Source organism: Nycticebus coucang, chromosome 8, assembly GCF_027406575.1.
Source record: "Nycticebus coucang isolate mNycCou1 chromosome 8, mNycCou1.pri, whole genome shotgun sequence".
Classification (NCBI taxonomy): domain Eukaryota; kingdom Metazoa; phylum Chordata; class Mammalia; order Primates; family Lorisidae; genus Nycticebus; species Nycticebus coucang.
In genome coordinates this window covers 65,164,792-65,190,555 of record NC_069787.1, presented here as the reverse complement: position 1 = coordinate 65,190,555, position 25,764 = coordinate 65,164,792, and the positions used below count along the sequence as shown (strand labels likewise).

The 25,764-nt window shown below is 37.1% G+C and overlaps 1 protein-coding gene across 4 annotated transcripts in view; it reads left to right on the top strand.

Annotated features, from left to right (window-relative positions):
* ZNF385D (zinc finger protein 385D) overlaps positions 1–25,764 on the top strand; it is a 333,680-nt gene that overhangs the window by 73,678 nt on the left and 234,238 nt on the right. For all 4 annotated transcript variants that reach the window (XM_053600532.1, XM_053600533.1, XM_053600534.1 and 1 more), the window contains exon 2: positions 3,729–3,871. In XM_053600532.1, the coding sequence (XP_053456507.1) occupies positions 3,729–3,871 (143 nt within the window). The remainder of the gene's footprint in view (positions 1–3,728; positions 3,872–25,764) is intronic.

The window sequence follows — 25,764 nt, the reverse complement described above, 5'->3', positions numbered from 1 at the left end:
TGGGTTCGAACCTGCCATCCTTGGTATATGAGGCCGGTACCTACTCACTGAGCCACAGGTGCTGCCCTAAATAGCTATTTTCTTTTTTTGTAGAGACAGAGTCTCACTTTATGGCCCTTGGTAGAGTGCTGTGGCCTCACACAGCTCACAGCAATCTCCACCTCCTGGGCTTAAGCGATTCTCTTGCCTCAGCCTCCCGAGTAGCTGGGACTACAGGTGCCCGCCACAACGCCCGGCTATTTTTTGGTTGCAGTTTGTCCGGGGCCGGGTTTGAACTCGCCACCCTCGGTATATGGGGCCGGTGCCTTACCGACTGAGCCACAGGCGCTGCCCTAGCTATTTTCTTAAAAATGATATTTTTATTTGCTTCACAGATGAAACATACTATATTTGTCAGTTTTGATATTGCACTATTTGCAAATAGTATTCTTGTTGCCAAGCATGTACAGATTGATAGAAGTAAAATATTTTGGGATCAATCCAGATTTTAAAAGCAGAAGTGTTAGTCACATGTAATTTGTAAGATGTAGCCTCAGTTTTGTGCCTGCGTATCAATGCTATAGATTTGGAGGCAAGCATGTTTTCAGAATAAAACAATTCAGCATTTCACTTAGATTCATGAATTGCTATACCCTACTGTCACAGATCAAATTCTTCTGAGATTATGGAGTGCTCTTGGGAATATCACCTATGAGAAATGAGGGGTGCAGGATTGGCAAGAGAAGGAAGCTGGGCTGTGAGGCAGTCTGAACAGAGACTTTAGCTATCCTAGATCCCAAGAGGAGCTTTAGAGGTAAAATAGAGCTCCAGGGTTGTCCTGCTCTGAGGCAAGGGGGCAAAGCCATTTAACTTCTTCATTAATCATGACTACATAGGGTTAACAACTCCTCCACTTAGGGGGGTCACCTTCAGGGAGGCAGTTCCCTGGAGCACTGGACCAAATTGTGAAGAGATCCTGGGGTGGAGGGCTTTAGCCCCCAGCACTCCAAGCAACTGGGAGAACAAGTGACTTTGTTCTGGAGAGGGTTCTGGGAACCCTACCCACAGCATCCACTATACCTGTATTTACATAGCAAATGGGAAAAGAATATGGGTCCCTGTGCTTTCCTGTGACCTTGTAGGATTTTCTCATCAAACAAGTGAGAGGAGATAAGCTCGAATATTATATTTTCCATGATTTTACAAAGTTTTATGATTCCTCTTCGATGTTTTTTTAATCCCCTAAGAAGGAAACTCCAGTTGCAAGATTAGGGAAGAGGGCTTTGAACAGTACCGGTAAGTGTAAATGAAATACATATACTGGAAAAGAGAAGGGGGAATTAAATTTACCTAGCAATCAAATCAAAGTATTTTTATTCTTTGTGCTTTTCATTATGCTAGATGAAAAAAGTAAGCTTGAGCTGTTTTTATAACTTTATTGGATATCCTAAACCAGAAGTGGTCTTAAAGGGAAATAATAGCAGAATATATACTTGCTAAATTGCATTTTTGTAATTATAAATATGGAATGTTTCTGTAGAAGCAACATTAAGCTAAAGACTTATCAACTTATATTTTTTCTCTACATGGTATCATGATGTTATGTTAGTCGTGATCTTGTTTCTGAGATGTCAGAATAAAACAAGATAATGTGTGTGGATATCTTTCGTAAAGAATAACATATGACACAAATGTGAATAAAGTTGTTTATTGAAGCTCATTGTTATTTGTGGGAATATTAAACCACTGATTTCACTCAAAACTTATTTCACCTTTGTATTCATTTAATTTTTAATTGGGACCAGGCCTTGTCCTGGGCTAGAGTGCAGTGGCATCATCATGGCTCTCGACAGCATCAAACCCCGGAGATCAAGAGATTTTTTCCCATCAGCCTCAGGAGTAACTGGAGCTACAGATTCATGCCACTGAACTGGCTAATTTTTCAATTTTTTCTAGAGATTGGGTATTGCTTTTGCTCGGGTTAGTCTCCACAACTTACTTTGAGTTTTCTAAAGAGGCACCATCCAACATTTTGATTCTTTAACTTTTTATTTCAAGAGAAACTTCTAGCAATTCTAAAGTCATGACAGGTCTACCATCCAAGTTTTATGGCTATCTTCTTTAGAAAAGGCTGTATGTTCACACTCAATACACAGCCAGGTGGAAAATATAATAAGTTTATGGTGTGCCCTGGTGAACGCAGACTTGTTATATTTTGCTTTTATCTCTGTTTATTTTAACATCTGCCCTCTCTTTCCTGCCTTATGCTATTTTTTTAAAATTGCTTTGCTGAATTCGGACTGCAGTTATTGGCTTTGCTATTGTGAAAGAATATTTCAAGAGGGAAGTTAAAATAGTGGAGAAAATGCTGCTTTTCTTAATTTGGTTCTAGCTGATTTTAGACCTGGGAGCAGTAGATCTGATGGTTCTTATGTATGGTTAATTAAAGCCTGCACTGATGGTTTCTGTTACAGGTATTAAGTCATCCACCTCATTAGCAGATCCTCTGGCCCAATAGGGTCGGACTTATCACTGGGGGATCATTTCCAGAATCTTTTCTTTGTGTTCAAGCAACTGATTGAGGGCAAGATGATGATCTGTGTACAGTTGCCCAGAGCGTTGATCATAAGATTCATAATGTATATGGGAACTCATTTTACTTTGACTTGCCTGCCATCTTGTTTTTAAGACAGTGACACAGACATGAGCCCCCCTTTTCCCTTCTGTCTCCTAGAATGCTTTTCTGTGAGACAGGAGACGCCCCACTGCATTTTGTTTTCCTAATGCTTCTTGGATTCTCACCAGCAGGTTTTTACAGTCTGTTGCTTGCCTCTCAGATTAGAAGAATGCTGGCATATTTTAACAGTTTCCTAGGATTCAAACAGCCTTTAATTAACAGCAAATTGCTGTTCTGGAATGTTACCAAAATATGGGAGTCTGAATAGTGAGGATGGGCTTCCATCCTTCCAGCTTCTGAGTGCAGTGCAGTCCTGTCACGGTGGGGCAGAGGTACGTGTTCCCTTGCAAACAGCTGGCTGCCTGCTGGTACGCAAAGGGGTGGTTTTTGTTGTCATCTTATTCTCACTTCCTGCCCATTGTTGGCTGTCTAAATTCCACCTACTCAGGACTGGAAGGAGGCAGGTAGTTTGAATGCTCTAAGCTTTCGGGGTGTTAAACAGTTCAGGATCACAGCACTGGTTTTGCTGGGTTTTAATCCCCCAGTTGCCAAGGCAGTAAGGTACAGTTGCCTGTGTTTGTGGTTAAGCTGATTTTCTGTGCCAGGTTCTTGTCATCTTGCTGTCAGAGTTTTGGATGTGGCTTAAAAAAAAAAAAAGAAGAACAGTTTTATAAAATAATCATGGACTTGATACCTATTCTGAGCAGGTTAGTTTTCAAGGAGGGATGGGGAAGAAATGGAGGGTTCCTTTTGAATCCAGACAGCTTGTTGCTGAGCCCATTCAGAGCTCTAGGCAGGACAATAAAGGTAGATTTGGGAGTTTGAAATGTTGACTGCTACTTACATAACCTGAGAGTTAAAAACAAAGGAAAAGGGAAAGAGAACAGCAGTTCGCTTAGCTCCCTCTGCCTAATGACAAATCTGCTTACTGGCCAGGTCCCAGTGTAGGCCAATGTCCATGTCTTGTTATTTTCCAGTGACCCGCAAAGCTGGCCTTTTTGTCTCAAAAGCAACCTCAGTGTTTTTTCCATGTGTGTGTCCCTGATTGCTCCCTTTGCTCTGGTCTCCACAGGTGGTACATGCCAGAGTCCTGCTCTCCCAGCCCTGGTCCGGCCACCAGCCCCTCCTTTGCAACCATCGCTGGATATTAAACCATTCCTTCCCTTTCCTCTTGACACTGCGGCCGCAGTCAACCTCTTCCCCAATTTCAATGCGGTAAGTGCCATATCCAAATTTGCGTTCCTCTGGGTCAGAGGTCCTCAAACTGCAGCCCGCGGGCCACACGAGGCCGTGTGATTGTATTTGTTCCCATTTTTTTTTTTTTTTTTTTTTACTCAAAATAAGATATGTGCAATGTGCATAGGAATTTATTTGTTCATAGTTTTTTTAAAAAAACTATAGTCTGGCCCTCCAACAGTCTGAGGGACAGTGAACTGGCCCCCTGTTTAAAAAGTTTGAGGATGCCTGCCTGGGTGGAAGGTACTGGAAAACCTTGAAGGCAAGGGGTGATTCAGTCACACTGTCTCTGTTATGGAATACTTTTTTTTCCATGGCTTATCTCAAAGCCACACTGAAGGTGGTTGTCTGCGTGGTTATGTGAAGGAGTCCGTCTCCTTTGGGAGAAAATGAAAAGAGACTCAATCCCATGTGGCTGATCATGACTTGATGTCTCCTTGCAGTGTCTTCCGGTTAACACCAATAATTCTGTTACTTTGTTGGAATACATCAAAATTGAAATTTAACATATTCCTTAGAGAGAACATTATAATTCAAGTATATATATGAAAAGTTAAAAATGTGTTTTACCTGTCTGGGCCCTATCCTTCCAACTTCATGACTTTTTGAAATTGTTTTCTAACTAAATAAATAGGACGTTGATGATATGACAGTGATACATTTCATGCAGATGCATTTTTTTTCCTCCTTCACTTAAAAGGACTGAGGGCTCTAGTAGCACGGATTTTAATATTTGCCATGTGACACAAGTTAAGTCTTTTTAAAATTACTTTATTTCTTTGGCCTTTGTGAATAGCATTCTCTGTGCAGGTTCAAACTTCTTCTTGCCTCTATCCTATTTCACCTTTAAGGTATCTTTATAAGTTGGCAGATTCATCATATTCATCATCATATTTTTGTGTGTGTGCAAATAGTGAGAATATTCTTGGGGAGGAAATTGAAATAAGGATTGAAAAGGTTAAAAACAAGTAAGTGACATATTTTTTGAATATCTTCTGATTTAGCTTTCAGCAGTTGTTATAATGCAGGGTCTAAGCTTATCAATGACAAGACATGTCAACATAACCAAAGCAAAGAGGATTATGGTAAGAGGTCAGTGGGTGGATGTCCAATGATCTAAATAATACAGCTTTCTTTTTGCCTATGATGTATTTAAAAAAAAAAAAAAACTGCCCACAATTAAATCATTCTTCTTCAGGAGATTGGGTCTTATTTTCTTTAATAATACTTTGTCACATGCAACTGAGTCAACACAGCATGTGCTAGTCCTTGCTAAAAGGCAAAGAAGGATCAAAATGACTACTTTGCTTCTTGAGAGGGGAGGAATTTTCCACAGGAAACTTCTTTTGAAATTGATGGGACATAAATAAAACGGCTTAAAGATCACATTTACAAACAGATAAAGATCACATTTACAAAATACGAGTTTTAATCTTAGGTGTTTCAATAGGAGTCGACAAAAACATGCTCAGCATCGAATTCCCTTAATCTTACATGGCTGTGCTAAAAGCCTAAGGGTTTTCTCTCCCTGACTCCTCTGTTCTTCTGCTAAGTGGCCTCCTGGTGTAGCCTCCCTTCCCAGATACCACATGATGACTCCTGATGTGCTTTCCCTGGCCTCTGAGACCACCTGAGGTCACTCAGGTCCCCTGTCAGCTTCAGAGCAGTTCCAAGTTCCTGAAAGTCTATAAAAGCCTGGATTTCACACTTTTGATCTGCCCTTTGGGAAATACTGAAAGCAAAATTATGAATTAGATTGATAATGCATATTTTTTGTTGTCAAATAAAAATGAGTGATATGGTGAGCTATGGCGATACTGAGCAAATCTCTTTACCTTCCTTGCTGTTCTTTCTTCATCATTATAATAAAAGGAGTAGACCTGATAATCTCTTACTTTGGAAGTTAATACCATTCAAAGATTTGAGCTTGACCTCAAGCTCAGCTGTGGTGGTCAACCTGGACTCTGTAGCTAGATTAAGTTCAGATTCCTGAACTGCCTCTTATTAGTATGACCTTGGGTGAGTCCCATAACTCCTGTGTACCTCAATACCCTCATCCATATAATGGGACTAATAGTGTAACTTACTTCATAGGCAGGTGATAATGATGATGTGGGTAAAATCATGTAGAATGGGGCTCATATTATAAAAGCACAATTTTAGCGATAAGTATCATGTTCATGAGTAGCTTGCAGACCCTTCTGATTTGGAATTAGAACTTCATTGGTAACTGATTGCAGAAGTTTGACCTTATTCTTTTTGCTCATGAATTTTGGCTTGTGTTTGCGTTTGTTTCACTTAAACCCAGAGGCCCTCTGTTACTATACCTGTTGCTTATTCCCTGTTTATCCCCTTTCAGTTCTGGTTAAGCGGTAGCCAGCCAAGGGTTAAAGAACTTCTTACTTATAACTGAAGGGAATCATTAGAAAGGCCGTAAGTATGTGGCTTGGGACTCAGAATTAGGGGATAGAATATCTCTTTAAGTAACAGCCTGAGTTCTTGATTTTATAGCATGTGAATATATCCACAAATTCAGTGTGTATAAAACATAATTTTTTATTACTGTAAATTGATTTTATTTCTGGTTTAAGAGAGCCCGTTCCGTCAGACTAGAAAGAAATCGAATCTACTTATATTTCAGAGTATGCTAAATTACTGAACTCAAACAGACTCATCTATCAGGTTATCTAGCCTGTTTTTAGTGCAGGACTCCATCTGATCATCAAGTTATTTATCCACACAGGCATTCATGAGACAGTCAGCACCTGGCTAGCATGGCTTTTTAATCTCCTAGCTTCTCAGCTTTTTTTCTGCACCATGCTTAGGACACACAAATGTCGCAAGGCTGTCCGTGACATCTCCTACCTAGATCCAACACACAACTATTACATCTTTGCCCAGAAAGTGATCAACCATTCTGCCACCTAACAATGTCCACCCACCTGACTTTATTTGGAAGCAAAGTCCATGATGATCAGAGACTATCTCCCTGTTACATTTCTCTCCTGAGGATATGAACATGGAATTATCTATCTAATTGGGATAGGATGTGGCAGAGGTGAAGAAAAAAAATTAAAGTGTATACTTTATACACTTTTAATAAAAAGCTAAGAAACATAAGTGGAGATCTCTGATTATTATCCTTCCAGGTGACCAGGATCAGGGAGAATAATGAAGTGTATAAACAAATAAGCACAAGTAGGAGGGAATGAAGTAAAGATAGAATCAGAGCTGACATATAGATATAAAAGAGAACAGTCAGTGAAACTACTCAGATCCCTTAGTGTCCTTAAAGCCAAGTTTTGCGAGGCTGCAATAGCAGCTATTCTCTTGACCTAGGAATGTTGTATCCCCAAATGCTAAATGTTCCGGTAGCTTTTACACAAATGAGAACTTTCTTTGAATTCCTCACTTATCCCTCACCCTAATGTTAAAATCTCAATGCTTAAAAAAAAATAATTGACCCTAGTGATGCCATTCTAAGGCTTTATTTTTTGAAATGAAGCAATGGATGATGTTTAGGAAAGAAGTATTAGGAAGTGTCATGAGTTTTGTCCATTTAATCAATGGATGCTTATTAAGCCTCTATTATGTGCCAACAATTATAATAACAAAGATTGTGTTATGACTTCTGCTATGAAAATAAGCAAATATTTGTAAATAAGTCTCCTTTCATAGAGAACGATGTATAGGAAGGAAGGTCAGTTCAGGGACAGGAGCAGATGGCTGCATGATGGTTGTGGTTGTCTTAGAGTTTGGTGAGAAAAACAGGAACTATTTTAGGCACTCAAACAGGAAAGAAGTTAATATCAGGATTGAGGTGATTACAAAGCCTTGGGGGTGCTGGACAAAGAAAAGTCAGAGAAGGTTGTACTGTCTCTCAGTTTTTCTGCTTATTTTCATGGAGTCAGGGAGCTGTAGAAACACAGAACACCCAGTAATATCAGTTATTTTCATCCCAATTTTATTAAATGCCTCTCTTTATTGGCCTCTTTATTGGCGTGGATGACAGGGATCCTTGGATGTGTGAAACTCAGGGTTCCAGCACTTGTGATATAAAGGGAAGGGGTATGTATGGAGGGGCGTGGTGCTGAGTTGCTCGGAAGACCTTACTCAGTGGCAGAATGGGAAGGGTTATGTAGAATCAGAAAGGCCTGAACATGTCTGTAACCATGGACAATGGCTCAATCCATTGGAGTCCTGGAGTTCTCTACCATAAAATCAGAATAACTAAACATCTTTCAAGTTTGTTATCAGAAGTGCAGCTGTGTTTTTAAATGCTGGAAATTAAAACTAAAAATGTGAATGGGCAAGAATTTGAGATGCTACTTGGCTTGGGAGGTAATTATTAAAACATGGCTACTGTATCTCACAGTTTAACCTTTGTTCTCCCATTTCTCTATTATATTTTCTTCACATTCTAATCCATAGTTATGACAATAATAAACCTTTAAAATGTCATTGAAAAAGTACTACCTTTAGAGAATGTGTTCATGAGGACTGAAATTGATTCCACCCCCCTTCCCTGTTGCTGCATTTTCTGTTGGCCTAAGGTCATATGAAGAACGCTGATCAAGTGCACCTGCAGTCGCCCGATGCTCAGTAAGCATGGAGTCCCCCTCCCCTTCTTGGAGGTACACAAAGAAGAGTGATGAGGTCACACAGAGGGCAAATAGGCAGAAAAGAGAATAGGGAGAGTGAGTATTTTGCTTTAGCTGGCTTTACTTTATAGTTATTCAACATTAAAAAGTAAATTAACATGGATATCCTGCCTCGGTGATGCTCTTCTGTGTAATAAGATTCCATCATGAAGACTGGGAGAAGGGAGTAAAGGGAAAAGAAAGGGAAGAGGGAGGGAGGGAGGGAGAGAGATAAAGATAGATAGAGAGATATATCAAATCCTAGGTTGTGTTTTGCTCAGCAAGTTGAGAAGTGTTATCAGTTGTGGTTCATAGCAGTGCTTTTCCCGTGAGTCAAGGGGGGATCATGTTCAAATGCAAATTCTGAGTTAGTAGTTCTGGGGCAGGGCATAAGATGTTCAACATATGTAGGTAGAGGGAAGAGAAGCCAGAAGGACTAAATGCATTGAACAATTCATACACTCCTGGAAAGTGTTTTTTTCACTTATTCAATAGAAATTTATCAAAGACCAACTATGTGCTAGGCCTGAGAATTCAGTTGTGAAACAGGCTAAACTCCTGTAATTACAGAACTCACTCTCTAGGGTTTGTGTGGTGCAGTGTTGGGAAGAGGGATGCGAACCACCTGTAGGTCTAGTGGTGCCTCCTGAACCTCACGTGTAGGATGATATTCCTCACTACGTCTTCCTTCTACAAACTTTTGAGTTATTCCATATGTTGAAAAATGTGTCTACTGAAAATAACTTCATTGAAAATCAGCTGCTATCAACCTAGCACTAATAAATGTAATGGAGAGTATGAGAAGGGAGAAGAGCTTATAAAATCTTTTAATGATTCACTCACTGGGCACTTATTAAGCATTGACTACATATCTGACTCCAGAAGACACTGGAATTACAACAATGATAATAGTGAGGAGGAGGAAGAGGAGGAGGAGGAGGTGGTAGAACAGAAGGAGGAGGAAAAAGAAGGGTCCTTGTATCTGTGGAGTTGGCACAGTGACTAGTCACTCCTTAAAACACTCCTTTATCAGGTAACAGAAGAACATTTAGAAATTAATAAACTAGATTAAACAGTAAATTCCATACAAACAGTTATCCTATCTATGTAGTTGGCTTCATTTGTTGGAAAATGGGGTAGAATTCTATAAATAACCATAAGTAGGTTCTTTAAAAAGAATAAAGTTCTTTAAAAGTAAATGCTGCCGGAGTGCAGGGGATGGAGACATTGCTTAGAGGTGGCCCAGCAAAGTGTATAGTAAAGGTTAATGTTTGATTTGGAAATAAATTCCAAATTTACCTTGCTCATTCAGGCAACTACAGTACAGAATGTGGAATGAAGAAAAAAATTAAACACATGTTTCTTGAGTGAATGAGCAGATAACAAATAGATTGATAGCTAGATAATGCAGAGATAGAAAAATGCAAAACAGATAATTGATAGAAGAAAACTAGCAGTAACATATGTCATAAGAAATGTAATTGATAGAAGTATCTCAATGAAAACGAAAATTCTAAGTATTGTTTTATACATTAAATTACTTCTATCTAATCAAAATTATTAATTTAGGCAATTATTAGGAAACAGAAGCAAGTGTAGACTCAAGATATCTCCTTAATTTGCATGTATAATTTTAGGTTGGCTCATGCTTTTGTTTACTCTGGTTATATAAATGGACAGAGATGTAAAACTCGCAGTGGCTACTCATAGAATGTTCTCTCAAATCAGTCCTTTATGGTATATATCAACTATTTCACAGGAGTCCAGAAGGCTTGTCATAATGGTTAAATATTGATAAGGCATTTTAGGACTAGCATTAAAAGTGCTTAACATAAAGTTTATCTTAGAACTGTAGCTTACATGTGCATTTGTAAGGTAGATAAAAATATAGAACCCAAAATAAAAAATTGCAAATTCAAGTTTTTGTTTTCTTTGTGTATATACCCATTACAATTTTCACTTCCATAGCTCAGTGGGTAGGTGCTGTCCACATACACCAAGGCTGGGTTTAAACCCACCCCGGGCCAGTTAAAAATAACAATGACAACTGCAACAAAAAATAATAGCCAGGCGTTGTGGCGGGTGCCTGTAATCCCAGCTACGTGGGAGGTAGAGGCAAGAGAATCGCTTAAGCCCAAGAGTTTGAGGTTGCTGTGAGCTGTGACACCATAGCACTCTACCCAGGTTGACATCTTGAGACTCGGTCTAAAAATATATATATATATGCACTGTTATTGCATTTTATATATATATAAAATAATAACAGAAATAATACCAAATATATAGGCATACTTTATCTCTTTTCCTTTAGAAAATTGTTCTTGAATCCTGTTGTCCTCTGTGGCACTGTGTTTTGAATCCTGCTCCAGTTATGGAAATGCTGTCCATCTCTTAGCTAGTGGTTGGTGTTATACAGTGATTAAGCAACTTCCAGTTGTTTTGTTCAAAGAGATATGAATTAAATTAAGCTTGCATATTAATAACTGCTTTTTACCAAGTTTTTATAACTGTTACTGTTAGTATAATAGTTAGGCAACAAGGGTGAAATTTTGTGTAGAAGAATAAGCCTGTCTTTCTTAATTACAACTGGTAGATGGGTGGAAGCTTTTCAGGTGAAAAATGCCATAGTAAATACAGTACTGATTGCTGTGTTCCTATCCTTCAAAGACAGATGTAGTAGATTGCTCCCTAGTTCTGTGCGTTCTCTGTGTCATATTTGTATAGCCGAGGCCTCCTGAGGAACATCTGCGTATAAAGTCTTCTTTCATTACACATTTCACACTGAAGCAGGTATCTAAGAGGTTCACTAAGCCCTGCAGCTTTCTGTGAAACCAAGTTTGTCAAAGTCAAGCCTGCTTATTATAATGACCTGAAAGCAAAATGCAACTTCAACATACAATATGCAGACTTGAAAATAAAAGAGTAAACAAATGCAAAATACACAAACATTTTCTTCTTAAATACTTACTCTTTGAATAGGTGACACACTTTCCTATGATTCAAAATTTAAAGAAAACAAAGAGATTTCCTGACTTCTTCCCTTGCCAATCATTTCTCCTTCCTTAAGTGATAATCATTGTGGTAAATTGGTTTTGTATCTTTCCTTCTAGAGATATTTTGATATAGGAATATGTTAATTGTTTTTCTTACACAGACCGAGGCAGAATGGATACATATGCACACATATACTGCGATGAAATAAGTACAAAAGTTGTAAGGAAGCATCACGCAGTTTTTATGGCAACTTAAGAGAGCAATTTTATATCTGTGGAAACCAATAAAGAATTATGGCTACATTTTATAAGCATACTTCCTTTTATTTTTTCTGGTAATTCACTGTTATTGCATTTTATAAAAGTATGTACAAATATGTATTTATTTTTATATATGTAATACACACATCACTACTCCATACGTGGTCAATTAAGATGAAGCTTTTCAAGAAAAATATTGACCTGTTTGCTACTATGACTTTCTAACTAACTATAGCTCTGGGCAAATAAGGGGACCTGAAAAAGGAAATATCTAAACTCACAGCTTATTTTGTGATCTAGTAGCTCTGAGATTCCTCTGCCACACTTAGCTATAGGCACTTTACAAATGAAAGAGCTTTTAATAGTTAATTTGTTTCTACTTCAACTCATTTATTTTACAGATAATCCTAGAATGATTGATTGATTTCCAGTTTCATGGCTGGCAAGTGGCAAGGCTAAGAGATAACTGAGACTGCTGACTTCCCCTTCTCATGAAATCATAGGTTATAGGATGAATTGTGTCCCTCGAAAATTCCTGTGTTGAATTCTTAACTCACAGTGAATTAGAATGTGACCTTATTTGGAAATGGAGTTATGGAAGGTGCATTTAGTTCAGATGAGGTCATTAGGGTGGGCCCTAATTCCACTGTGACTTGTGTCCATATAAAAAGGGAAAAATCGTACCCAGACACATGCACAGAGGGATGAAGACGGGAAGAGATACCGGGAGAGAACCATCTGTAAGCCGAGGAGACTTGCAGCAGATCCTTCCCAAGAGGGAAGTCCTCGCACTTTGATCTTGAATTTCTAGCCTCCAGAATTGTGAGACAACAAATATCTGTTGTTTAAGCCACACACTTTGCAGCATTATTACAACAGTTCTGGCCAGAGAAGGATTCATAGAGCCATCTGATCTACCTACACATGCTTGCTGCATTCTCTTTTACAGTGTTTCTGGTAACTGATAATCCAGCTTTTTACCTGATTATAAGCTTACACCTGGGGAAGAGAGACTTTTCATCATAAACCATATACAATAAAAGGAAGTTCTCTGTTTGGAGCCAGTTCCGACCCCCGTAGCTCTTGTTAACCAAGGAAGAAGATAGCACACAATACATTGACTTTAAAATTTTTTTAAATTCATCACCAAGTGACAAGAGCTGTAAGAAAAGCACTTTTACAGCCATTAATTTTGAAATATGGCTTTATAAGAGTCTTGCATGTTCACAGGTATTATATGAAAGAGATGAATAAGGAAACAGCTCTGAGAGAGAGAATGATTTGCCTTAACTCATGCAAACAGTAAAACACCAAAGCAGGGCTGGATTTCAGGTTTGGTGATACAAATCCGTAACAGTTGTGTTTGCAACATCGCCAGATGGCCTCTTGTCTGCAAGTGATTGTAGTTTCTTTAATCAGCAATTGGAGCCTTGGTATACTATGGTAGCTAAATAATCTAAAATATCTTTTATGCCTAAGAGTTTGAGATTGGTGTGAGCTATGATGCCACATCACTCTACTGAGCTACTGAGCGCAACAAAGTGAGACTCTGCAACAAAGTGAGACTCTATCTCAAAAAAAAAAAATACTCAGAATACTTAACTTTGAGAAAGCAAGGTATTTCCTGAACGTGATCATGATTGGAGGACTAGGAAAAAGAACATCTAGGCCATCGTCAGACAGTAAGCTTACTCTCTGATGTCACCTGCATAAGCACTTATGTTGCATATGGGAATCGTTGGGAGGGGAATAAATAACTTTAACTGGTAAATAAAAAATACAGTCCTAATTCATTAATAACTTAGGCTTTTTACGATTTGGAATCCATCTTTACCAAAGGACACATGAGAAAAAATAAAAAGCACTAAACTTTGAATTTGAATGATGAGTGCTATGTTTAATACTTGGTCTATGACCTAAGGCCAAACTCCAGGATGGGCATTTCCTCCTTTGTGAGACTAACGTAATCACATCGACCTCATAGGAGAGTGTAAAGGTGTTGAAGATTGGAAGTGATGCAAAAATAGTAGGCATTGAGGAAGTCTATTGGTGTGGAGGCCCTAATGGACATTTTTCATAATCTCCCCGAGGTGGTATCTTTGCCCTTTAAATACTGGCAGTCGCTGTGTTCAAGCCTGTGGCCAAAATTGGTAAGAAAATCCATTTACACAGCAAGTACAGATAAAAAGAATAGTCTCAGACTATCATCTGAGGAAAGCTCACTCTTCCTTCCTGCCAACACAAAGGTAAAGAACGATTACTCTTAGTCAAAGGAGTAAGAACTTTTTCCCAGCAAGCAGAGTTGTTTCATGACTCAGTACGTCTCAAAGTGTAGTCACAGTCCTGGTTCAAGAACTGTTTACAAGCCTGTGATGAGGTAAGGATAGAGATTGAAAGTGAGCATTATGCAGTTTTTATAGCAAGGAAGAGAACAATTTTACATCTGTGGAAGCCACTAAAGAATGATGGCTCTATCTTGTAAGTCTATTTCTTTTAGTTTTTTTCTGATAATTCACTATTATTGCTTTTTATAAAAGTATTGGTTTGTGACTGAGGGCGATGTGTGTCCTTTAGCAAAGAGGGTTGAGAAAAACTGATCTGTTCTGTGCTTAGGGTATCAGGGTTCCCTCTATATGTAGGAAGTAAAGGGCCTTCGAAGTCATTATTCAGTTACTTTATGCAGGGTATGGTTGAGAGCCACAAAGACATTTTGACTCGAAGTCCTTTAGCTCTACGTAAATTTCTGTATCTCAGAGAGGTATGGCAGTGGCAAATGACTTTCTCTGAAGCTCACAAATCAGAAAGAGAATTGGCATTCTGCCTTTCACTGAAGCATAACCCCTTCTTACACATTTTATCTTGAGTTAGGGCAAACAGTAAAATGGTAAAATTAGGAGCTAATTCTTGAACCTCCTTTCTTGCACACTCTAAAATAGAATTTATGTCAAGGAACTGTTAATAAATGTTAAGGAATTAAACTATTAAGTGGTTATATATAGGGTAAGAAACTTTATTCTTTTGGTTTTTATATCCAAATTGTTTTTTAAAGTGGAAACTAGAAGAAGAAATAATAGTCCAGCAATTTGGGAGAATTTTTAAAGCAGTTTCTTCAAGGAAATCACATAGAAAAATAATTGATTTTGTTCCTTGTGCTCTTTAGAATCTTTACCTATCCACCCTCTTAATGTTTCTGTAACTTTTCCCACCGACTGCCATTGCAAAGCAACTGTTCCACCTTCCTAGAAATTTATGATAAAAAGGATGGATAAGGGACATAACCAGCACTTTCTGGGACTTTCTGCATATATAGAAATTGTGCACTCAAACAGGTAGTGCTTGTCAAAAATGGGTTCTATGAGGAAACTGGCCTCTTTTGTTTTCAGATAATCCTACATTCTTTTTAAGTAAAAATAATTCATAAAATGAAAATTTAATTTTAGAATCACTTTAGTTAGCTCTTATATACAACATATAAGTTTCTGATGACATATTCTGATTTTACAATCCTTCCATGGAATGAAATAGAGAAATGATAATTTTTGAGCTTAGAGTTTGTTTTTAATTCTACTTACCTAAAATCATAGTGAAGATGTTATAATTTTGAAGAGAGTAAAATATACATGTGCTATATATACATGTACATGGATACACATGCTTGCACATGTTAAGTTTCTTTCTCTGGATCATTAAAATATTTAATGATTTTAAAATATTCAATGATTTTAAAATATTCTTTCTCTGGATATTAAAATACTAAACACAGTATGCAGAAACCTCTTTATGTATATGTACAGACTTCATTCAAAAATATTTATTTTGTTTTTATTAGCAATAATAAATCTCAAAATAACAAACAATACAACTATCAATGGGGAACTGGTTATACTGTTTGTGTATAATGTTAAACTATTTCAAATTGAATACAAACTTTATGTCCATCTGTATATATAATTATGAAATGTACCTTAAGAGACATTTGCAATGAAAAAGTTCTTTTTACATGGAAATATCACAAAAGCATAACGTGGAAGGGGGAGGAAATATAAGTTGCCAAGTGTGATAGAATTATAGAATATAATGTGTATGTATTTTAAAAATCATGGCAGTAGGGGAGAGGGAAAGACAGCGAGAGAATGAGGTTGATTTATAACACACAACAACATAGATCACAAGTCCTTATTTGTATCAGAAGATCAGAAGATCACAAGTCCTTATTTGTAAGTGGTTCTGAGGAATAAGTGAGACAATGGAACTGGTAAGGGAAACAAAAAACAACAACATTTCTGTAGGGTTCAAGCATTGTTATTTTAAAAAAGAAATATCTGAAATAAGGAGGGAGGGGGGTGGGGCCTTGGTATGTGTCACACTTTCTGGGGGCAAGACATGATTGCAAGAGGGACTTTACCTAACAATTGCAATCAGTGTAACCTGGCTTATTGTACCCTCAATGAATCCCCAACAATAAAAAAAAAAAATGAAGAGATGTGAATACTCAGATGATCAGTATATAGTTTATCTATATATAGTTTTTATATTTAAAAAAGCTTTCCAAATTTTATAATTTGCAGATGTCAGCAGAGTAATTAATTAGAACATTTGTCCCCAACTTCTTGGCACTAGGAACCAGTTTCATGGAAGATGATTCTTGATTTTCCCATGAATGGGTTGTGGTGGTTGTGGGGGTTGGGGTTAGGGTGAAATGGGACAGGAGGGAGGTGGAGGTCAGGCAGTCATACTGTGTGACCTGATTTGTAACAGGCCATGGACTGAATGACACCAGTCTGCAACTCGGGTTTGGAGATTGCAGACCTATATTAGTAGTTAGGGATCTAGCTGATATATATACTTAGATATGACAGCTTCAGCCCCTAGTTTGTATTTTCTGATAAACATGCCCAAGATCTGTGTTCTGTATGTCACAGTTCTAATTTGACTTACTCAAAGGCCTTATAGGAGAACTACACAGATTAATGTCCAAGTCAAAAGCTTAATGAATTGATTCTTCTAACCTTCTACTGTTTAGAAGTGATTGCAAAGTCAAATCAGAAAATTTGTTGACAAAGCTTGGCAACCTAATCCTGAAATCCAATTTAAATTTACTTACTAAAGACATTAGCATTTACTTACAAAAGACATCATTTACTTCAAACATTTGTACATTCAGTGAAGTTAAAAGAGGCTAGTGAAATTTCTGACTTTTATTAATTTTTGATTATATTAATATCAGTTGAAATGGTGCACTGGATTGCATCAAGTTTCATAGTATAGTAAGGGTTGCATTTTAGAGTTTGAGAAAATTAGTGTTTCTGTTCAATTACTGCCTTTTGATTGTTTTTTAGAAGTGGTCAACTTTATTTATACTTTTTGAAAAGAAGTTGATCCAGCCAAGAAATTTAATATGTCAAGTTGATACTTAGCTTTTTATTGAAAGCTCTGTAGTTTCCAAGGAATTGCTATAATTTTTAGAAAAGCACTAGGCTATGAATATTGGAATATTTTTACTTTAAGAATGAGGGAACATTGAGCCTGCCACCGTATATCTATCATGGAACTCCTGAATGAGGTTAAGAAGTCCAATTTAAATTTAACGTTAATTGACTTTTTGTCTATAAATTGAATTTAACTATATAAATGTCATTATTCTAAGTAGTTTTAACAATGACTTGGAAGGACTATTCCCAACAACTTCTTCACCACCATAAAGATAAAGAAAAACCAACAAATGAAAAAACAAAACTCCAGACTGCTGTGCATACTAGCCCAAATGGAAACATTCTTTTCCCACACAAAATAGAATTGAGTCATCACAGATAGACTATGTGGTAGATCTGATGAATATTTTTAATTTCAGCTGAATGAAAATAACATGGCTCAGAACCTAAGAGAGATAATATTTTATATTCACTTACCCCTAGAATTTTTCTTTCCTTTTTTTAGGACTTCAAATTAAGATACTTGTAAAAGCCTGGAAAATGTATTTCTGGCAAAAATAAAAATATAAAGGCTAACATATTAAGTCTGACAATTAAGTTCATAAACTCATCCTAGAAAAAGGGCTGTATGCCTCATTGCTGAATATCACTATGGTCACTTTCGAAGTACTCCCCTTGTTAAGCTATGTTCTGATGCCAATGCCTAGTGCACCTCTCAAAGCAATATTAGAAATCTTTCTAGAATGGCCATTAGACCTGGCATTGTTGTATGAGGTCTGACAATTAAGTTATCAAACTCATTGGAGAAAAAGTGCTGCACACCTATTGCTGAATGTCACTATTATCATCGTTGAAGTACTTCCCTTGGGAAGCTATGCACGGACTCTAGTGCCTAGTCCACCCATGAAAGCACTTTTACTAGAAGTTCTCAAAATTGTCAGAACTTATGCGATTATGACAACAGCTCTGATGGTAGTTCCAGAAAAAGAGTTCCAAAATTGTGTTAAAGGGGGCACTAGGCACTGGCATCAGTGCATAACTTCTCAAGGGGAGCACTTCAAAGGTGACCCTAGTGATATTTACACTTGAAAAATTACAATAAGCTAATAGCACTTACTGTAGGATGAGTTCTTGAACTTAATTGTCCATCCTCATACTTCTTTTTTTTTTTTTATTGTTGGGGATTCATTGAGGGTACAATAAGCCAGTTCTTAAAAGGAATACAACTTACATTAATAAGATCAAGGGACTTCGAATCAGTTAACTCTTTTGGTGTTACAGAAGCATGTGTAATCTATTTAAAGCCAAATACACTCTTCTCAGAAACTGTACGTCCAAAATGATGAGGACAATCTCAGTGCCTTGCATTATACTCACTGATTTCTGACTCCGGTGGAAAGCGTTGGGAGTTTGTGATAAATGAGCTTGTAGACTTGGAAAGCTTGTGTTACTCTTAGAATCCCTTTGAAAGCGGATATATTATAAAGGTTTTTCTGTAATACATCGCATACTGATGTTTGTTGTTTGCTGATGCATGTGAGCTGTTCCAGGGATTTCTTGCCTAATAAAAAAAATAAATGAGTGCAGACAATCCTTTCTCATCTCTATGCCGTGTTGCCCATTTTTACTTGGTTTTGAAGGTTTTTATGGTAACTGGCAGGGAGAGGGAGCGTTGACCAAGTAAGAGTTTACAAAAAAGAAAAACATGAAGCAAAAGGAAAATACTCCAAATTGAGTTTTGGTTCTTAAAATTATTCTGGGATTTAAAATTGATAAAACATAATTTTATTTATGTTTATTATGTAATTACATAGGTTTCCGGAACTCTTGATTACATAGGTAATTCCTCTTATTCTGTGTTTATTTTGGTCACCTTTCCTGAATCTTTCCTGTAGTTTTAGATGGTCTTCTTAATGTTTGACTGTAAATCTGATAACTTGTTCTATAATAACTGCTTGATTTCAAAAGGAGCCCTTCTTTCTTTCTATGCATCTATTGGGTTGTCAGCAGCCACAGAGTGGAACCAATACTGGCAACATGTATTTTTTAATAGGTAAAGCAGAGGATTACATGGCTCCAGATTTCTTTCATGTCCCAAGTCATCTCTGCATTATTTTCAATTTTCCCTTTATATTTTAAAGAATAACATAAAAATCTTTGGATGTGAAAGCTCAAAGAACACCCAGTTATAATTAAAACTTATATTTTATCTATTCCCTTTTGAAAAACCGTGTTTCTGTGTGAAAAGACCCGAATGAAGGAGTTCTGCTATTAAAACCATTAATAGGTGTTTCAAAATGGTGAGGTTTGTTTTCATACATTTTAGCTCTTGATAATGTGGGAGTTAAGTTAGACAAATACAAATAAATATAAATATACAAATGTATTTATCAGCTTGTTTGCTAGCAAATGATATTGAGCCACAAATAACATGAAGTAGTAAAAAATGAATATAAATTGAAAACCTGGACAATAGCTGGTCTTAATTGAAATTATAGGTGTTTGGGACATAATGGTTTTATTATTAATGTGTATTTCAAAATATAAAATGTTATATTCACATTTTTGCATTAAAATGTACATTCTTTGTTGGAATCAGTTTATAATGTCTAACAATTAAGTTCATGAACTCATTCTAGAAAAGTTTTATATATACGTCATTGCTGAATATCACTATAGGCATCTTTGAAGTACTCCCATTGGGGAGGTATGTACATATGCCAGCACCTAGTCCACCCTTCTAAGTAATTTTGGAACTCTTTCTGGAATGACCATCAGAGATGTCATCATATGAGATCTGAACATTATGAGCTTGCCACTGTGTGATTACATTGGCAGAACCATACAAACAACTTGATATGGTTCTATAACCTTAGTATATCAGTGTCTTACAGCTGTGTTCGTGTCAGTGGGTGGCAGTGTCTTTCTGAGAAGAGTTCATTATTGTTGCATGGTTTTGTGTACCATATGACAATAGGTCTGATGATCACTCTAGAAAAAGAGTTCCAAAGAGTGGACTAGGGTGGACTAGGTGCTGGCATTGGTGCATAGTTTCCTAAGGGCAGTACTTCAGAAGTGACTATAGGATTGATTTTCAGCAATGAGCACTTTTTCTAGGATGAGTTCGCAAACTTAATTTTCAGACCTTGTCTATCATGGAACCGTAACTTCCTACTTTTCTGCAACCTTTTACTTTCTATTTTTCTGCAACCTTTTAGTCATTCATTAATATAATAAATACTCTGTAACTGGCAATGCTCTAGTCACAGGGGATATGACAATGACGACCCAGTCCTTTCCTTCAAGGGGCTTAGAGTCTCAATATAGGGAAACTGAGTAAGTTCATTTTAATTTGTAGCTCAACAAGATTTTCTCCATTGTGTGATTAATATAATACAGCTCCATACCATACTAGGTACTCTTAAGAGATGCAAATCACAGGAAAATCATAAATATTTGTGGACCATTGTGAAATAAACACAGAATCAATAATAAATAAGAAAGTTCATAATTTTTATCAGGAGACAGATATAAGAAACCTACACATTTCAAATACTGTACAAAATAAATTCACTACTACTAATTTGACAGATTAATTCCATTTAATGAATTGGCTCTTATTTGGACAACGTCAAAGAATTAGCAACAATAAATACCAGCATATTCCATAGTTTTTAAGCTGCTTTGCATTTATTGATAAACATAAAAGAAAGAGCTATATCCAGTTTTGCGTTCAATATAAATGAATTAAATTTGGTGCTTTGAGCTATTTAAAACTTTCAATGAAAGAAGCTGGAGTTTTTTAAACCCTGGTTCTGCAGAGTTGTTTTGACAGGATTTCTTCTGGTCTAAATGGAAACTCTTATGAAATGGCATTCTTTCATTATATCTTCAGAAAAGATAGTGTCATTGCTGGTAAGAGTTTTGATGTGGTGGAACAACCTTTCCTGGGAGAGTTCAACAAATGTCTGTGTTGTCAGCACACTAAGTGGTTCCTAGGGACATGAGTTCATGACCACACCCTTGTCAATCCTCTGAGAGTACAGTGTGTCCATGATATCTTACAAATTTCAATGTAGACTCTTTTTCTTCTAATATATTATTCATATTTGCCTTCGAGCCTGGTCTTGCCCACAGTTAAATAGTATATGTACACAAACATTTAAGTTTTAAATATATAAGTACATAAATAATATATAATGTCATTTATGTTATTATTATTCATATTATTGTTATAGTGAAAGGCAGGGCAGTGCTTCCAAATGCCAGCATGCAATTAAATCAGATTATGCACTTCTAACAAAACCACAGGTAAAGCTGACGATACCTATCCATAGACCACACACTGTGTAGCAAAGGTGTTGTAGTGCTTAAGATGATGGATTTTGGAATCGGAGTCCAACATTTATATTCTCACTTTACCAGATACTAGATATATAATGTTTGGAAGCTACTTGGTCTCCCTAAGTTTCTATAAAATGGAGATAATGTAATAAATGTATTACTCACAGTCTCATGGATTGTGGATTAAATGAAATATTACATATACCTTATTTCCTGGAACACACTTAATTTCAATCATATGCTACTTGCCTAGAATTGTTGTGAGGACAGCAATGATGACTGTTCTGTTATTTCTTGGTACATACTTTCCAATTCTTTGGTCACATTCTAACATCCTTCAAATCTATTGAATTCTAGTTACGGGATATTTTAACCACATAATCAATCATAAGAGATTCTTATAGAATCACACAGATTTTAGTAGTGCAATTATTTCTATCACCAGGTGTTATCAATGTTTATAGAAAATTACAAACAAGATTATTATTATCCATTGTTTCATCCCACTTTGACTCGTACAAGGAACACTTTGCACAATAGATGTGCAAGAAATAACAAACTACAGGTCCCAACACTCTAGACCACCCAAGCCCTGGCCTTTGTGGAATCTCACGGTCCCTCAGGTTCTTCTTTGCATTTAAAGCATCCTCATAAAGGAGATTAAATGAAGTACTCTTCAGATTTGTCAAGTCTTAATGAGAAAAACTTCTTTAAAATAAATTTTAATGAAGCATCTTAAGTAATATTTTAATCAGCTGAAGTTTATACTGTTTTTCTTAATAGCATTCATATGAAAAAGATCAATGATTATTTTATTCTGCTAAGCCTATAAAATTGATAATAGATGACATATATTATAGCACATAAAATCTACAGTTAAAGGCAGGCAGTTGTTAACCTGTTTTTAAAGATACATTTAAAATGAAAAGTGATACACTTTAAGAAGTTATTTGATTAAACTAGGTAGGGATTTGAAGGGAGAAAGGCATTTTCCTACCGCAATTAATTCTGTGGGTAAAAGAAGCTGACTTACAATGAAGGTAGAACAGAATCCTTACTTTAGGGATTCGACTGTGTGAATGTATATTATACATATAATTAGCTAATTGCCAGATAATCTTCAGACCTAAAGTGCTCTTGAAAAATAAGCCTGGGATTTTTGTATCAGTGTCGGTCAGTAAATGGAAGGAAAAAGGCAGCAAGAGAGGAAAGAAGGAAAGAAAAAAAGGAGATAGGAAGGAAAGACGAGAGAAAAGGAGATAAGGGAAAGGAAAGGGAAAGAAAGAAGGAAGGTTTGATTAACTCATCACTGCCATTTTAGAATATTTTGCTAAAGAAATGCAGATGTGGAAACAATTTACAGTAAGATACTGTGAAAACGCTCATGTTGAAGTGTGGGATATTTGTTTTTCTTACATGTTATTTAGGCAGTCCCTTCAAAATACTAGTGCTTCGAATATAACTGTAATTTACTGGAAAGCCAAATCAGAATTTGGATAATGAAAATTATTATGGACATTTTTATCGTCTGTTAATATAATATTGAAAATAGTAAATCTGCGCATACCTACTGTTTTCCTTAACATTCTGTTTTGTTTATAAACAAGAAACTGCATATGTTATTAAGAAACTGATTACCAGTTAAAAAGAGCACTGGTAGCTGCGTGGAAATGACAGACTGGCCCTCAGTTCTGTCTGGCTTTGGTATCAGTGAGCCATAGCGTGAGACAGTGGGCCCGGGCAGGCCCGGGACTTCTGGTTTTCCCCTTGTGACCTGACGCTCTAAACCTGTTGGTTCTGAATGCAGGTTCATACATTCCCAGATGATATAAGGAAGGAAAGGAATTGGAAGGGCCTATACAGGCCTCTGATGGTGAATAAGGAAGAAAGTCCCATTTCCTTGTAACTGCCTCTGCAGTGAGTGGAGACTGAAAAGTTGTCAAGATTATCAGTGTCTCTAGGTCTGAAATGTTTCCAGAATTCACTGTTTGCTATTTTCCCACAAAAGTGGTTCAACATGTAATAGGCATTCTTTTAATATTTTTTTAATGAATTAGTTTCAGTTACTGAACATACTGAGTTTGCCTGTGGCTCATGAGTACTTTATTCAATATGTAGCTTACCTTTGGAAATAAAGCTCTGGGTTCATAGCCAAGTGTTGCCATGTGGTAGCTGTGCGTCTTGGTCCATTTACCTCATCTTCCTCAGCATGTAGGTCCTCATGTTTGAAGCCAGATTAACAGTGTGTAGCGCATTTGTAAGCTCTCCGTCAATTGGCAGGAGATGTTTATACGATACTAAAGCACAGCCCCAGCGCGGTAGGTGCACAGGTGTGTCATTTGCCTCCCTCCTTCCAGATTCATGACTGCATTTACTTACATGGCCTGTTTCAACACACTTCCCCAACTTTTGACAAGAAAAAATAACTTGTTTTTAATCTCCCTGAAGTTTTTCTTCTTTAAAAAAAAAAAAAAATACCTATTTGACATTGTGGCTTTGGGGGCCACACACCTTTTGGGTATTTCCTAGGTCCCTGTAAATGAGGACTGAACAACTCTGCATGAGCTTTTATACAATGCTCATGTAAACTCTGGCTTTGCCACCAAAACTAAAACCCTTCCTGGTGAAAGTGACATTTGTTAAGTTTTATTAATGTACAGTTTTTGTCTGTACGTGATGCTAAACATGCGCGTAGAAAAGCTATACTTGAAACAAGATCCAACAGCTGTGAGGGAGAAAAGAAAAGACCTAGTTGACGTCATTTTGGCTTTCTGCGGTCGTCCCTTCTTGTATCTTTCCTCCCCTCCACAGGGAACGCAGGCAGGAAACATGGCTGACAGTGAGCCAGGGAGCACTGGTGACCACCTCGGAAGTAGGTGGGGAATTCAGCTTTTCCAGAAACTCCTAGCTCACGTAAAACCTTTACAGAAATTCTACAAGTTAGCTAATTTAACAGCTTTATTTTTGTCAAATTCCCAGCCTAGCTTTAAATTCCGCAATTCAGCCTGCCAGTGGATTCAGAAGTTTACGATTTATTTCTTCCAAGTCTTGTTCTCATCCTTTGAAATAGAGGCTGTACACCAGGAATGTTACCAATGGTACCCTGGAGGCATGTCTGTTCATTTATTTACATTTTTCTCCACTAATTCCAAATGCAGTTAAGATCCCCCACCATTAGGAGAGTTCAAGACTAAAGGGTTAGTAGCTTAGTTGAACCTGTGTCTGCAAGAATGTAGGTTGCAGGGGCTACAGGGGTCTTAACTGGGCTCTTTCTTCCTGTGCATCTTCACCCAGGCCCCAGCTGCTGGTGTGATCTCACCAACTTGTATCACTCCCCTCTCAACAACTGTTTATTGCATCAGTGACTCTTAACAACTTTGGCTGCAGTTGTATATGGACAACTGTTAACCGATTAGTGTGACTTTGACAGTACAGCTGTTGCCAATTCTGGAACTGTGAGGGGGGAGCAGAACCTAATACAGGCTATAATTTGGAATTCACAAAACTCCCTGGGACCACCACATCAAACATCTACTAAGTTTTCTGACTTGGAATGACTTCAGGGTCATTGGCTCTTAGCCTCAAAGTTAGCTTTGTCATTTTTAGAGATGGGAATTTTGCTTCAGTACTCCCATTCAGTGTGTTTATAAAAAGATGGGTTTAGGGAGAGATAATCAGAAAAGCTATCAATTCTGAGCTGATATGGGTTTAGGGAGAGATAATCAGAAAAGCTATCAATTCTGAGCTGATATAATTAGGCTGATAAACCAGGCACTGTGATGGGCATTTCATATAGGTGGTAATCGGAACACAATTTTACTGTAAGAAGGCGTTGAAATTGCTGTTTCATAATAGGTCCATTTCATCCCAGGGAAATGTGATTTATGTGTGATGTGATGTAATTTTAATTCATAAGTCAGCGTAAGAAGGCACTTACATTTTGTTTTCTTAAAACTAAACTTAGTTTCTATTTTGAACCTCCATTATATGTGTGGTAAGAATATAATTTTATTTACATTTTTACTCTGGATTGGAGTCTTCCCCCTTTATTTTCCTAGAATATGCAGCAGGTCCTTGAATAACTTCATTTCTTTCAACATATTCTCATTTTAAAGTTGATGATAAATTCAAATTGATTCTGAGCTAGGGCCACTGTCTTTGTGCAGTTGGTATGTCCTCCCCTTGTCAGCACCAGTTTTAGG